The 15,461-nt window shown below is 38.8% G+C and overlaps 1 protein-coding gene across 5 annotated transcripts in view; it reads left to right on the top strand.

Annotated features, from left to right (window-relative positions):
* Positions 1-15,461, top strand: part of ralgapa2 (Ral GTPase activating protein catalytic subunit alpha 2) — a 564,918-nt gene that overhangs the window by 369,607 nt on the left and 179,850 nt on the right. For all 5 annotated transcript variants that reach the window (XM_072581416.1, XM_072581412.1, XM_072581414.1 and 2 more), the window contains one exon: positions 10,786-10,913. In XM_072581416.1, coding sequence (XP_072437517.1) covers positions 10,786-10,913 — 128 coding nt within the window. The remainder of the gene's footprint in view (positions 1-10,785; positions 10,914-15,461) is intronic.

The following is a 15,461-nucleotide window of genomic DNA, read 5'->3' as shown; positions in this document are numbered from 1 at the left end:
CTGTTCTCAACACATCCACTAGAAAACTGGGGCCATCAGGAAAAATCAGATTAACTCAAGATTTCTTCCTCTGGATTGAAGTTAACAATAGCATAAGCATTTGTTTTCCTCAAAAATTGTGTAAAGCAGGAATCCAGTTTCTGACAATTGATTAATTCTTAATGTCAATCAAGTTTTCTGCACAAGGAATATAATTCTAGGCCTGTTATTGGGTTCAGAGATTTCATAATTAAACTATGTTTGCATATTTAGCCCTTTGCTCTAGGCATCAGAAGTAGACACTTCATGCCAGTTCCAATTTCTTCTTCTTGAATCTCCTGAAGTATGAGCCACATGATTAAAATTCTTTGTTTGAGAAAAATTGGTGTTGAGTAACTCGAGACTATTTAATATGCAAGACTAAAATACTATATTTGATCTTAGTAGCACAATGACATTTTAAAGCTTTCCCCTTCTGTCAGTTGCTGCTGTATAAGAGCAAAACATCTTCCTGCTGGAAAAGTATTTAAACAAATGCTGAAAACTATTTAGAAAAATTTATGATCTTCAAAGATCTGATTTTAACAAAAAAATAGACAGAAGTAAAGTCGCAGTTGTCCTACCAGATCGTAGGGCTGGTCTCATTAGACAGATATGACCTGGGGCGATTTAACCTGAGGGTCCCAAGCTTCAGGCAGAGGCAGAGGTTGAGAATGGGAGTTCTTCATAGTAACCTCAGCTGGTGTGGGAACTGAACCCACACTGTCAGGATCACTCTGCTTCTCAAACTGGCTGTTCACCTACCTGAGCTAACCAACTCCCTAAAGACCTAATTATGGAAATAAGATAAAACTTGAAGATTGGCACTAAGAAATTTGAGAGCTCACCATTTTAGTGCTGTAATACTTTTTGAATCCCATCTAATATACTTTCCGAGGAGCAATATACCAGCTATTTTCCGAACTACCGACATACACCAGAATTCTTACTTGCACAAAGTAGACCTAGATCAGAATTTTATATGAAGAATGAGGAAAACCACTTCTAAACTACGCAACTAACAGTCTACCTTCAACAATGTTCCTTTAAATTAGCTTAAATCAATAAGCAAGCTTCAAGTGTCTAATATGGCCAGATTCAAGATCTTGTCATATTTTGCATTAACCAGAAGAGGTTTTCTTCCTTCTCTGGGTTACCCAGAGTAAGATGTTAACTCCGATGTGGAAGATGCTGTAAGATACTGGAGATAAAATGTGTCCTTTGTATTCCCGAAAGAAATTGAAAAAAGAACTTCACTCTGTTATAATTTTTCACAAATATTTCTGCGGTCTATGTGTTGAGATTTAACCTAGACTGACAGCAAGTTGAAAGGAAGGAACTGGTTAGGAATGATGGATATTGTAGTTCTTGTGGACTCTGCCATTTAAATTGCATTTCTTAATCAAATTACTTCTTTTATCAGGTTACAGAATCCATGGAAACAAGCATACTTGTGGACATGGTTTCAAATATGCTGCTTATTTGTTAACTCATGTTAGTTGACACACAAGACGTGTGGACAAATGTTAAATTGAAATATCTTTTTTAAATTGAGGTTATTAGCATAGGAGAGTTTTCTAATTGAATAGCTTTCACTTTTGTTTGAAGTATGTGCTATTTTTGCTCTCTTGAGGTGTGCTGTTTGAATTTTTTTGTCTTCATTAATTAAGTGATACAATTATCATGAACCACAACATAACCTTTCCTCGAATAATGCCTTACTTGGGAAAAATAGAAAGATTTTCAATGCATAAGTTTCCACATGTCACAGATGTCTGGAAGCTACTGAAAATAATGATAGCAAGAGCTGCCTGCAGAATGGGACACAGCATTTTATAGGTTCAATTATCTAAAAATACTAGGGACATAGCACGGGTACCCCAGGACATAGGTCCATTCAGCTTGCATCTAATTGAATAAAACTAATTCTCATCCTTTTGGTGTCAAATTTTATGCTTTCACAGTCTTGTTTTGCAAATATTTCCAGATATAAAGGTAAAATAATATCAAATCTTTAAAAATAAATTTCCATTTAATTTATCATCAATGTATATGTCCCTTTCAGTTATTTAATTCAGGTTCTATTTTATTACCCATGTTACAATATTATCCATTCTTAAATTCATCAATGATTTCATTCCTGTTTCAAAATTCCACTTTTTCAGTCATTTTTTAAATTATTGAAGTAATAAATCCAAAAAAAAACTGCCATTGACTGGAAATAATATTGCTGTCTAAAGTTGGCAGGGAGAACTGCCATTAGTTGATGCAGAAGAACTGGGCTCAAATCTATTCTCAGCAAAAACAGCATGCAATTTTGTGTTTAATGGAAGGAAAATAGGTGCGTGTGTAGAGTTAGCTTTGTTCTATTCAAAAAGTGACCTTAGGTTTTGTCATCTGAACTAAAGTACGTTGTCCAATTCCACTAGTTCTGTTGATGCCATACAGTAATCATAGTAATGTATTCTTCAAGAAGTTTGAGAATAAACTGAAACCTTAAAACCTACTTACTATGAATGTTATGCACTTATGTCTAAAGACGACTGTAAAACTACTTGGTAGAAAATGCAAAATAGAATCTTGCAAGAAAGGTTTGTTTTATTTTAGGCATGTATTTTAATTTGAACTAAATTTGCTTGTTTCCATCAAGATATTCAGGTCACAATCTGCCAGAATTATATTGACAAGAGCTGCTTGGAAAGACAGCTGTCAGATGCAGATGTTGGACAAAACTGAATTCTTGTTGAAATGTGTTGCCAACTCTAATTAGATAAATTCCCTGGGTAAAAGATTTTTTTTAAATTCCTTTTGTCTGCTTATTTAATGACTGTCGCAGTCATCCAGTAGTAATTGCAAGACAGAAGAATAAATAGGTGGAATTCATTTGTTTCCTGTACATCCAGGTCGAGCTGGAAAATTTTGTGGCTTCAAATACTGATGTTTGTTGGTAGACTCTCCTTGCATTACTTTCATTTTATTGCACTGGATGGTTAATTATGCCAAATAAAACAACTGTTGCACAATTTGCTGCTTCTTTGAAAAGTATTTCTGTCACTTTGCTTCTCTCTGTCCTAACTCTGTTCCCACCAGTTACGTACATAGCGAAATCAGCTCTTGCACCCTTGTGTGATAAAATGCATATGAAATATTTTTCCAATGCCACCTTGATACTTTGTCTACTATCTTAGTTTTGTTTTCATCTTGTACTCCAGGAAATTTTCAGTTAAAACAGCACAGTTCACTCATGTTGGAAAACAGCTATGATTGAAGGAAATCAGGGAAGATTTGCAATATTATGGCATGAACACAAAACAATTTGCTTCAAAATCATTGAGACTGAGAATGCATTTATACTGCAGCTATTGTTCTGAAGCTCCGGTATCAAACAATATCTTATTCATATTGCCTTGCTCAGATTGGACTTCTTCCATCCAGGCAAAAGTTTACAGACTTGCAGAGTTCCTTTCCCAGTAATAAAACTTTTAAACATATTGAAAGCACAAACATGAGTACTCGTGAAGCTAGTTTAACATTGCAGCGAAGTTATGCTCCTCGCAGAGTCAAGCTCAGCTCAGGCAGTGAGACGCAACCTCCTTTAAAGGATTTCTCAGTTCTCTTTCAGATTAAGAAAGTTGCATACAGCTTTTAAAAACCTCAACTAAGTACGTTCTTCAAGTTCTGATCAGGTATTCAAGAAGCAATCTCCAGCTATACATTCATTCTAGAGCAGAGGTTGCCATAGTACCACAATACAGTCAAAAAAGATTAAATGTTTTCATTAGTGGATGATAATATAAAATGAAAAGTAAAAGCTTTTTCAATTGCACTGGTGAAAGAAAATTAGCGTGAGTTGGTAAAGGAAATACATGAAAAAATTATGAATAGCAAAGATCACACTGGAGGTTTTTACGGGTATATTTAGAGAAAGAGGATGGCAAAGAGGTAAGTGGGCCCTTAAAGACAAAAGCATATGACACTGTTGTTTAAAGTAAGGAGAGTAGGATAAAGTGGCAGAGAAATGTAAAAGTGCACTTTAAGGAGGGGCTTAAACTTTAAAACAAAAGGTATTCGAGAAATAAAAAGGACTATCCAATAACTCAACATTTTTAGTATTACAAATCTCAAGGCATTTCACAGAACCATTATAAAACAAAATGTGACACCAAGCCACAGAAATTAACATCTCAGATGGCCAAAAGCTAAATCGGAGGGATAACTTTTTAGTGTCTTAAAGGAAGGAAGTAAGACAGGCAGAAAAATTTGGAGATGAAATCCGAGAGGGCAATTTAAATTAGCAATGCTGAAGATACCAAAAAAAAAGAACTTTGATATCCCAGTGTTGGAACTGGAGGAGATTATAGACATGTGGATAGGCAAGAACATGACGAATTTGAAAACAAAAATAAGCATGTTAAAATCAAGGCTTACTTGCCTTTGAGCCAGTTTAGGTTAGTGAACATGAGTCAAATGCAGTCTGAGTTAGGGCACAGGCAAAAATGTTTTGATTTCCTTCAAATTTGCAAAGGGAGACCAAGCAAGCATACGTTGAAGTAGCCCAAGACTGCAGAGAATAAAAGGAACAAAATTCTCTCCATTGTCTAATGGATGCCATCCTAGGATATTAAAAGAAGTAGAAAGGAAATTCGAATGCTCCAGTCATGCCTTTGAAAACTCCAGTTCAAGAATTACGCTCTTGTGATTGGGAAAATGCATATCATTAGGCTACAAGTGAGGTAAAAGAAATAGAAGAAGTTATGTGACTGTTCATCTTGCATCAGTTACAGGCAAGTTATTAGAATTTAAGGTGAAAAGTTTGAATAGTTGGGTTAATGTGAATGAGACATAAAGAGCCAGACTGGATTTAAAATGAGTAAGCCATGTCGAACAGACCTAGCTTAATATTTTTGAAAAAGTATCAAATGGTGAATAAAGGAGTGTCTATGAACATTATCTAGAAAATATTCAGCTAGGTTCCACATAAGGGATAAGACAAAATTGAGACCAGGAGGGAGATAGAAAATGGATTAGGAGATTTCAAACAGAGGACAAGTATAATTGGTATGTGCTCCCAACTGATAGGATGTGCTTATTGGTGTTCCCTGAGGATCAGTACTGGGATCTCAGTTTTTCAAGTATTTATAAATGACTTGGATAAAGGACCAGGGAGCCCTATATCCAGATTTGCTGATGACTCCGATTTAGTTGGTGCCGAAAAAGCATAGTTGGAAATTGAAAGGTGCAAAAGGGCACAAATGATTACATTAATAGAGAAAACAGTGGCAAATGACTTTGGAATTGTGGGATGTCTTTCGTATTATACTAAAGGAAGGTAGGTCAGATTATTTACCAAATGGCGTGAAGCTAGGACAGAGATTTAGAATTACAAGAATAGAAATCATTACTGGGTAGGTGCAAAAATATTATCTCAAAGTGGCTGAATACAAAAAGGTAGAAGTTGTGTTCATGCTAAAGGAAGCTCTTAGCTCTTGTTATGCAGAGCACTGCACTCCATTTTGTGCACTGCATGTAAGGAAGGATAGATGAGCATTGATTGACCAGAATGATACTTGGCAGAAGGGATTAAATTATGAGGACAGATTGCATTGACTGGGATTGCATTCACTTGAGTATAGAAGGTTAAAGGACTATTTAACTGAGATGTTTAAGATGATTAAAGGAATTGATACAATTGATAGAAATTATTTTAGAGTCATAGAGATGTACAACATGGAAACAGACCCTTTGGTCCAACCCGTCCATGCGACCAGATATCCCAACCCAATCTAGTCCCACCTGCCAGCACTCAGCCCACATCCCTCCAAACCCTTCCTATTCATATACCCATCCAAATGCCTCTTAAATGTTGCAATTGTACCAGCCGCAACCACATCCTCTGGCAGCTCATTCCATTCACGTACCACCCTCTGCATGAAAAAGTTGCCCCTTAGGTCTCTCTCATATCTTTCCCCTCTCACCCTAACCTATGCCCTCTAGTTCTCGACTCCCCAACGCCAGGGAAAAGACTTTGTCTATTTATCCTATCTATGCCCCTCATAATTTTGTAAACCTCTGTAAGGTCACCCCTCAGCCTCCGACGCCCCAGGGAAAACAGCCCAAGCCTGTTCAGCCTCTCCCTGTAGCTCAGATCCTCCAACCCTGGCAACATCCTTGAAAGGATTCAGAAAAGATTTACAAGATCTTTCCGATAGGAAGGACACCAGAATTGCACGCAATATTCCAACAGTGGCCTAACCAATGTCCTGTACAGCCGCAACATGACCTCCCAACACCTGTACTCAATACTCTGACCGATAAAGGAAAGCATACCAAACGCCTTCTTCACTATCCTATCTACCTGTGACTCCACTTTCAAGGAGCTATGAACCTGCACTCCAAGGTCTCTTTGTTCAGCAACACTCCCTAGGACCTTACCATTAAGTGTATAAGTCCTGCTAAGATTTGCTTTCCCAAAATGCAGCACCTTGCATTTATCTGAATTAAACTCCATCTGCCACTTCTCAGCCCATTGGCCCATCTGGCCAAGATCCTGTTGTAATCTGAGGTAACCCTCTTCGCTGTCTACTACACCTCCAATTTTGGTGTCATCTGCAAACTTACTAACTGTACCTCTTATGCTCGCATCCAAATCATTTATGTAAATGACAAAAAGTAAAGGGCCCAGCACCGATACTTGTGGCACTCCACTGATCACAGGCCTCCAATCTGAAAAACAACCCTCCACCACCACCCTCTGTCTTCTACATTTGAGCCAGTTCTGTATCCAAATGGCTAGTTCTCCCTGTATTCCATGAGATCTAACCTTGCTAATCAGTCTCCCATGGGGAACCTTGTCGAACGCCTTACTGAAGTCCATATAGATTACATCTATGCTCTGCCCTCATCAATCATCTTTGTTACTTCATCAAAAAACTCAATCAAGTTTGTGAGACATGATTACCCACTCACAAAGCCATGTTGACCATCCCTAATCAGTCCTTGCCTTTCCAAATACACGTACATCCTGTCCCTCAGGATTCCCTCCAACAACTTGCCCACCACCGAGGTCAGGCTCACTGGTCTATAGTTCCTTGGCTTGTCCTTACCACCCTTCTTAAACAGTGGCACCACGTTTGCCAACCTCCAGTCTTCCGGCACTTCACCTGTGACTATCGATGATACAAATATCTCAGCAAGATGCCCAGCAATCACTTCTCTAGCTTTCCACAGAGTTCTCGGGTACACCTGATCAGGTCCTGGGGATTTATCCACCTTTAACCGTTTCAAGACATCCAGCACTTCCTCCTCTGTAATCTGGACATTTTGCAAGATGTCACCATCTATTTCCCTACAGTCTATATCTTCCATATCCTTTTCCACAGTAAATACTGATGCAAAATATTCATTTAGTTTAAATCCTCCCAAGCAGTTCTAGCAAATTACCCTGCCAGTATATTAGTCCCCTTCCAATTTCAGTGCATTCTGTCCTTCTTGTACGGGTCACTTCTACCTCAAAAGAGATTCCAATGATCCAAAAATGTGAATCTTTCTCCCATACACCAGCTCCTCAGCCATGCATTCATCTGCTCTATCCTCCTATTCCTGCCCTCACTAGCTTGTAGCACTGGGAGTAATCCAGATATTACTACCCTTGAGGACTTCCTTTTTAAATTTCTACCTAACTCTCTGTAATCTCCCTTCAGAGTCTCAACCTTTTCCCTTCCAATGTGGACAATGACCTCTTGCTGGCCTCTCTCCCCCGTGAGAACATTCTGCACCCTCTCTGAGGCGTCCTTGATCCTGGCACCAAGGAAACAACACACCATTCTGCTTTTTCTCTGCTGGCCACAGAAACGTCTGTCTGTACCTCTGACTACAGAATCCTCCAACATAATTGATCTCTTGGAAGCCGACGTACCCCTCGTTGCATTAGAGCCAGTCTCAATACCAGAAACTTGGCTGTTTGTGCTATGTTCCCCTGAGAATCCATCACCCCCTACATTTTCCAAAACAGCATACCTCTTTGAAATGGGTATATCCACAAAAGACTCCTGCCTACCTCTCTTACCCTTCCTGGAGTTAACCCATCTATGTGACTGTATCTGAGACTTTCCCCCTTTCTATAACTGCCATCTATCACATACTGTTGCTGTTGCAAATTCCTCATTGCTTCTATTTGTCTCCCCAACTGATCCACTTGATCTGATAAGATTCGCATCCAACAGCATTTATGGCAGATATAATCTGCAGTAACCCTTAAACTCTCTTTAAACTCCCACATCTGACAAGAAGTACATATCACTGTAAAGGCCATTTTTCCTCCTTCACAATCTGCAGACCCAGAAAATAACACTGTCTTATTCCTCTACAAACACTGCCACAGGTTAAATTAATAGCCATGGCTTATATTTTAAATTTAATTAAGAGACTTATCTCCAAAAACATATAATCAAGAAAGAATCCACTGTACCCACTACTGCAGCCTCTCTCTAGGACAGACCTAAAACAACAATTAACTTAACTGATTCTGTGTTGTGAACTTCGCCCAACAGTTCCTCCAAGATTAGTTGTGAATTTCACTGTTTGTTAATTTTCCCAGATGCACTCCGATGTCCAGCGATACACGAATTCAAACAACAAAGGCCGTAACTGTGCAGGTTTTCTTTCTCTCTCTCTCTCTCTCTCCTGCACTGTCCACACCATGTGCTTCCTTTGTCTGCTCTTCTCCCTTTTAAACTGCTGTTGTTTTGACTTTTTTTTTTCCAAAGTTCCAAGACAATGTTTTCTCGGGTGGAAATCCAGAAAGACTGGATATCAGCTTAGAGCCAAGTTGTTGAATGCTGTCACACATCAACCATTAAGATGGGGCAAGAATAACCACAGATCATATGTTCTGTTGAGCCCACTCTATCATTCTGCGCAATCATGATTGAACTTGAGCATGAATTCTAGTTTCTGACCAATGCCCAAGTTCCTCAATTCCCTGAAAACCTAAAAATGTGTCGATCCCAGCCTTTAATATAGTCAGTGATCATGCATCATTCATTCAATGCCATTTTTTTCATGTGCATCATATTAGAAAGGATTTCTTCGTACAATGCAAAGTAAAAATCTGGTTTGTCACCAGCCCAAAATACTACTTTTGAAATGAAAATTTAAAAACCTGGATTTTTCCTACAACCTGGGGAATAAAAGTTACTGCAGTAAGGCAGGCAGGTGAAGTTAAAATGCAGATATGCTACTGGATTAGATCATGGCTGAATAGGGTTGGGAGGGAATGTTGAGGGGTTGTTGAATGACCAGATTCTGTTCACAGGAAATTACCATTAATCTTTTTGGTTAGTTATAATATGACCCTGCTGGTCCCTTCCCATGTAAAAACCCATAATTTTGATGAGACCACAGGACATATCAAGATTTCGGGAACATGAGGAAGATTCAGGCAGAATTTGGAGTACTGAAGCTGTAACAATGCTATTATGTTCAGCTTTAGGATTAGCATCTAAAACAGGAATGGAGTTTAATCGTCTAAAATGAACTGTTAATTAAAATTAGTAAAAATAATGGTTCCTTTGAGTCTACGTGACTGGCTGAGCTGAACTTGCGGAGAAGGAAGAATGAAAATGTGAGAGGTACAGACAGGCACTTCTGCACCTTCAAATTTCCTCCCAAGATGGCATGTTGCCTCTTTGGTACAAAGGTCAAGGATCTCATTGAGCTTTTATATAAGCCGGGAGGGTGAACAAGTAGAGATTGTGGTCCATATCAGCAGCAATGATTAGGGAGAATGAGAAAGGTGAATGAAGCCCTGTAGACAAAGCTCAGGTGGCTAGGAGAGAGATTGAAACCTCTTAAAATCTACCTGTTTAAAGTATTTGGTCCCTTGTAATAATGCCTCATGAGTTGGTGTGAACCTTTGCTAATGGTTATGCTGTCTACTCTCTCTGCCATAAAAGTTTCAGACATGTCAGAGGCAGGCACTCAGGCAGCCAGAAGGCCTCCGACTGAATCTTAGATGCCTGCACCTCATCTTCAAACCTAGTAGTGAGCAATTCTAATGTGCATAATCTTTGGAGATACAGCAATTACTTTTCATTCATAAATTCCATGCTTTGGATGGTGGCTACAAGGGAGTTACTGATTGAACAGCAATGACTGTGCTGGGATTTCGGGCGTCACAATGGTGCATTGTCATTTTTGAGTTTGAACCTATTGAGAGTGGAGGACAACTCAACTGCTGGAAGAGGGTCAAGTTGGGAGGTAAAGTAAATGGCAGATAGATGTGTGTATGTATGTATGTTTGGCTGAAGATATCAGTGCTGCCTCCTAATTTTCAAACAATTTTGGTAATGTTTTTTGACATAAATCTGACTGTTCTTACCACTCTTTTGCTGCTGGGAGCTTGATTTAAATATGTTAACAACGATGCAAATTCGGCTTTTATGAATTGCGCTGCGGGTTTAGCCATATCACATTTGTTTGATGGTTTAAAACCCCTGCTGTCATGTATATGACGGATTTCATTTTCAACGGTCATTATTAATGTACTAGCATATCGTATAGGTAGATTATATATAGAATGAATGAACTTAATGAGACAATTGGTCCTTTCCTTGCTTGTACTTGCCTTTGTACATTCTCACAGAACACAAATCTGATGGATGTTAGAAATTGTTCATGTTGCAGTTAGCAATTAACTTTTAATTCTCTTGCTGTGAGTATTGAACTACATATTGTGACATAACTCTAGAGGTGTTTAATGTTTTTCAGGTCCCATTTTTTGGTCCTCTTTTTGATGGAGCCATTGTGAATGAAAAACTTCTGCCAAGTCTTGTTCGTGCCACAGGCATCAATGCCAGCCGAGCTGTGAAGTCACTTATACCCCTCTATCAGAGCTTGTATCCTTTTCTTCCAATGCAGTACAGTCTTGATGAAAATTTTGGTTTATTTCCCTAAACTTATTTTGTTCACTTTTCTGGTAAGTAATGGCATGCTGTTTTTGGAGTGAAGCCATTGATGTGGTGCTTACTCATTCTTTATTGCACATTGAGTGGCCAAATTGGACTTAAATCATTTCATTATTTGGACATCACAATTTTCATTGATTTTAACATCACCTTATTGAATATTTAAATTTCAAATGTCGAGACACCATTATTGAAATCTGTTGTGTTGTTCAGTCTTTTGTGGATAGTTCACTTCTCTTCTCTATTGACAACGTTGACAAAGAGAAAAGATTTTCTCGATGTTGTACTTTGTTTTTGTCTGTCTGAAGTGTTTTGGTTTGGTAGGCAATGCCTGAATACATCATTTTTTCATTGCTCGTGAGGTGTGAGTATCGCTGGCTGGACAAGCATTTATTGCCCACATATTGTCAGTGTCCAAATGTTACAGGAAGATTTTAAAATGTGTTATAATCACTCCAGCCAAGAAGCTTGTTGTCTGGAAGGTCCAGTTATACAGAATTTTGTGAGCAGTCTCTCAATAACATCAGCGCCATTTTAGTACAGAACTTTGGGAGCAGAAACATGGAAGATACAGTATTCTGATAAGTAAAACAATTTTTGTTTCTGCGTTTTAAGGTTTTGATCACTTTCTTTTATGCTTCAGGTAATATTTCTGCAGTGTGTGCTAGTTTGCAAACTTGTGGTTCGGCATTAGTGTTGTGATCCCAGTGGATGGAATGACTAGAACAATTCCGATCCAAGAGAAACCTGGCTTGATACATGCTTTTCAAAAAATTGGTTAATGTAGTGGTCAGTCACTGAAACATAGTCACACGATACAGGGGTGTTTATTTAACATCAGAACAGAAGTTTCTGAATAGAAAACAAAAAAGCTGTCCAGATAAAGAGCATAGTTTAGAAAATCTTCAAACAGCCAGCAAAATCAAGCTTCAACAACTTTATCTATTTATTGCAATTGAAATCCAGATAAATTATCCCCCTATATAAAATCTTTAAGTTCTACTTAACAAGTTTGCCCCAGTTTCTGTTCTGGGAACTGTGGAGTATTTTTATATTTGTAGAATTTGAGGTGTTACAGCATAAAAGGAGGCCATTCAACCCATCATTTCAGCACTGGCTATAAACCAAGCATTGTGATTTATGCCTTTCTCCTGCCCTTGCACAATCTTTCTATTCAAATAATTGTTTTATCTCCTCTTGAATGCCTCAATTGAACTTGCCTCCACCACATATCCAAACAGTGCATTCCAGACACCCAAACCATTTGAATTGTATTTCCTACCTGATACCTGTCAAAAGCATACTTTGTCTTTTTTTATTTTAATTTTGATTTCTTTTACCATCTAAGGAGCTCTGGATTTGCATTCCTTTTTCCTTTTGAAGGAATATTCCCTGACTGTTCCCAAAGCTATGAAGGTAGCCTATTATTCAGCCACAGTTTTTCTCTCCAACATTTTGTTCCAGTTTATCTAGCCTCGCATTTTTTTTTGAGCTCCATTGAAGTAAGCTCTCCTCATGTTAATTATTCCCACTCTCTGTTGTTTATTGTCCTCTTCTATCATCATCTTGCAATATAATGATCACTGTTTCCGAAATGTTTCCCCACTGACACTTGGAAGCAAGGTGGGCCAAGCAGATCAAGTACCAGGTCCAACAATTCATCCTTTCATGTTGGGCCAGTCACATACTGCTCCAGGAAATTTTCCTGGACATAATCTAGGAACTCTTAACAATTTCAAAAATACTCACCAAACTGAAAGCTTAAACCTTCTCAGCTTTAATAACCTGCAATTACTAACCAAGCAGTCCTGGTATGGAAGTTGCACTAACTAAAACTTGCCACTGATGTAACTATGTCTTCCCTGATCTATTCTAAAACACCTTTTCAGGTGAGAATATAGACTATTTCCTGCCCCCCTCAGGACTCCTCCAAATTGCTCTAAAAGCTTTCAGTCTCTGGACTTTCTAAGCTAAAATCAGTCCTTGATTATTCTAAATTGAGGATTAGCTAAAAGCCTTCATTATGGTACTTTATCTGTCATAAACCACCAGGGTTCAAAATTTTACATCAGTGTTCTAGGAATTCCCAATCACCTGTTTTCTGACACATACTGAGTGAGGTCACTGTTCTTAAGAAAAGCCAGACCTATTTTCTTTTATTTTAGAAACACTTCACAGAAGTAACCAACACCTGTATTCAGTATTTTTAGATCCATATTTTATGAATGATATATGTATATATACATAATCTCTCAAATTAATCATCGCAGATGTCATTCAATAATGTTGAAAATTTCGAAAAGATTTTATTACCTCCTGTTCAGAATGTTTGGGACAATGTGTCTGATCAACCAATATGGCATCGGACCAATCTGGCACAGAAGGCACAGCGCTCTACAAGAAGAGAGTGTCAGGACAGAATGGGAAGGACTAAGAATAGAATGGGATAGGTACATAGATTGTATGAAGAAATGGAATAGGGGATGGTGTTGGCATATGAAGGGACAGTGCAAAAGTAATGAAAGATGAATTGGCATGGGAAGGTTAGAATGCCAATAGGTATTTAAGGAAGTGCAGCAATAATTGAGGTACTAATTTCACTGCAGAAATTTTGTTGGATTGAAGATGAGGGGGGCCTGATAATAAAGGTATCCTGATTAGAGGGACTGTCAGGGTTAAGATAGAGATCATATGGTATGGGTTCAGTATCAGGAGAGAGAAAATGGCATGGGTAGGGTAGTGGAAGCAGCATGAAAGATATTGAGTTAGACAGTATGGGTGAAAAGGTTTAACATGGGCAGCACGGTGGCACAATGGTTAGCACTGCTGCCTCACAGCGCCAGAGACCCAGGTTCAATTCCCGCCTCAGGCGACTGACTGTGTGGAGTTTGCACATTCTCCCCGTGTCTGCGTGGGTTTGCTCCGGGTGCTCCAGTTTCCTCCCACAGTCCAAAGATGTGCAGGTCAGGTGAATTGGCCATGCTAAATTTTCCGTAGTGTTAGGTAAGGGGTAAATGTCGGGGTCTGGGTGGGTTGCGCTTCAGCGGGTAGGTGTGGACTTGTTGGGCTGTAATGTAATCTAATATACAATGGAGATGAGAGGGCTGGGGATTGGCATGGGACAAAGGGATGGAATGGGAATGATGCAAGAGGGACGAAAGGAACAGGATGGTTATGGCATGGGAAAGTCAGAATGATGTCAGATGATTATTTAAAGAAATAGTTACATTTGAGTTGCCAGTTTCACTGCAAATGTTCTACAAGTCACTGCTATTATAATTTTTAAAGAGACTTCTGGTGTTGCAGGAATGTTTCCTAAATTGACTAATGTTTATATTGGTGTTCATGCGGAATGACTGAAACTGAAACTATTGTTGAAATTGTCTGTCTATTGAGGATAGTTTATAATGTATATTAATCAAGCAGAATGCTGGTGAAACTCAGAAATCTTTATTTTACAGTTGAAGAAGAATCATAGCAGATTTGAAACATTAATTCTGTTCTCTGTACAAATGAATTAGAATTGGGCTTTCTTGCCACATGTACTCACATACAGGCATAGTGAAAAGTGTACAAAGTCGCCATTCCCGGCACTATCTTAGGTACAAAGGTAACTCGTCATAAAATATTAGGTACAACGTAGAAAAATAAAGCAACGATAAAAGTTCAAAATTACAATTCTTAATAAAATGTAGAAAAATAAAGAAAATAAAGTTAGAAGTTCAGCATTACATCATGGCCCATTTAGCCATGGGCCGGCAGTCCTCCACCTGCAGTCACTTCACGCTGGCTTTCCCCACAAAAGTTCCTTCTCTTCCCCCATGCTGGGCTCAATGTCCTCTGTGCTGCTGTGTCACCACCACTAGACTCCCATCCCTTGCTGCCGACTTCCATCCAGACTCACCAGCCACCTCGCCATCAACCACTGAAGACCTCGACGATGCCACAATGCTACCTAGTGCTACTGGTCCACCTGGCTAAACAGATGCCTTATGGCGGAGCACCAAATTCCCGTTCCATACTTCAACCACTGCCACGCTGCAGACCCTGATCTCTCTCCAGAAGGTAAATTTTAAAAAATGTTAAAAAAACAGAAAAAGGGGACAAACAGAAGGACTGAGTGGACAAGCCCAGGCTCTGGATACTGCCTACTCCACTGCTGCCATGTTGAAATAAAGATGCTGTCAGATCTGCTGAGTTTCTTCAACATTCTTTGTGAGAGTTAAAGATTTCCAGCATCTGCATATTTTGTTTTTATGTTATTGTGATGTATATTCCTGGATTTGACTGAAATTCAGTTCCTTAGTAATGAATTAGATTTATCAAATTGACGTTGTTAACAGAAAGAATAAATACTATTTTAGTTGTAAAATGTTTGAACCGTTTCATACACCAGAGATATTGTTGAACATCTGCTTTCTTTACTGTGATGCAATGCATTATATGAAGGAGCAACATGCTTCACAGAGCTTGCATATC

The sequence above is a fragment of the Chiloscyllium punctatum genome, chromosome 11 (assembly GCF_047496795.1).
Source record: "Chiloscyllium punctatum isolate Juve2018m chromosome 11, sChiPun1.3, whole genome shotgun sequence".
Lineage (NCBI taxonomy): Eukaryota > Metazoa > Chordata > Chondrichthyes > Orectolobiformes > Hemiscylliidae > Chiloscyllium > Chiloscyllium punctatum.
This window is presented reverse-complemented; position numbering and strand designations above follow the sequence as displayed.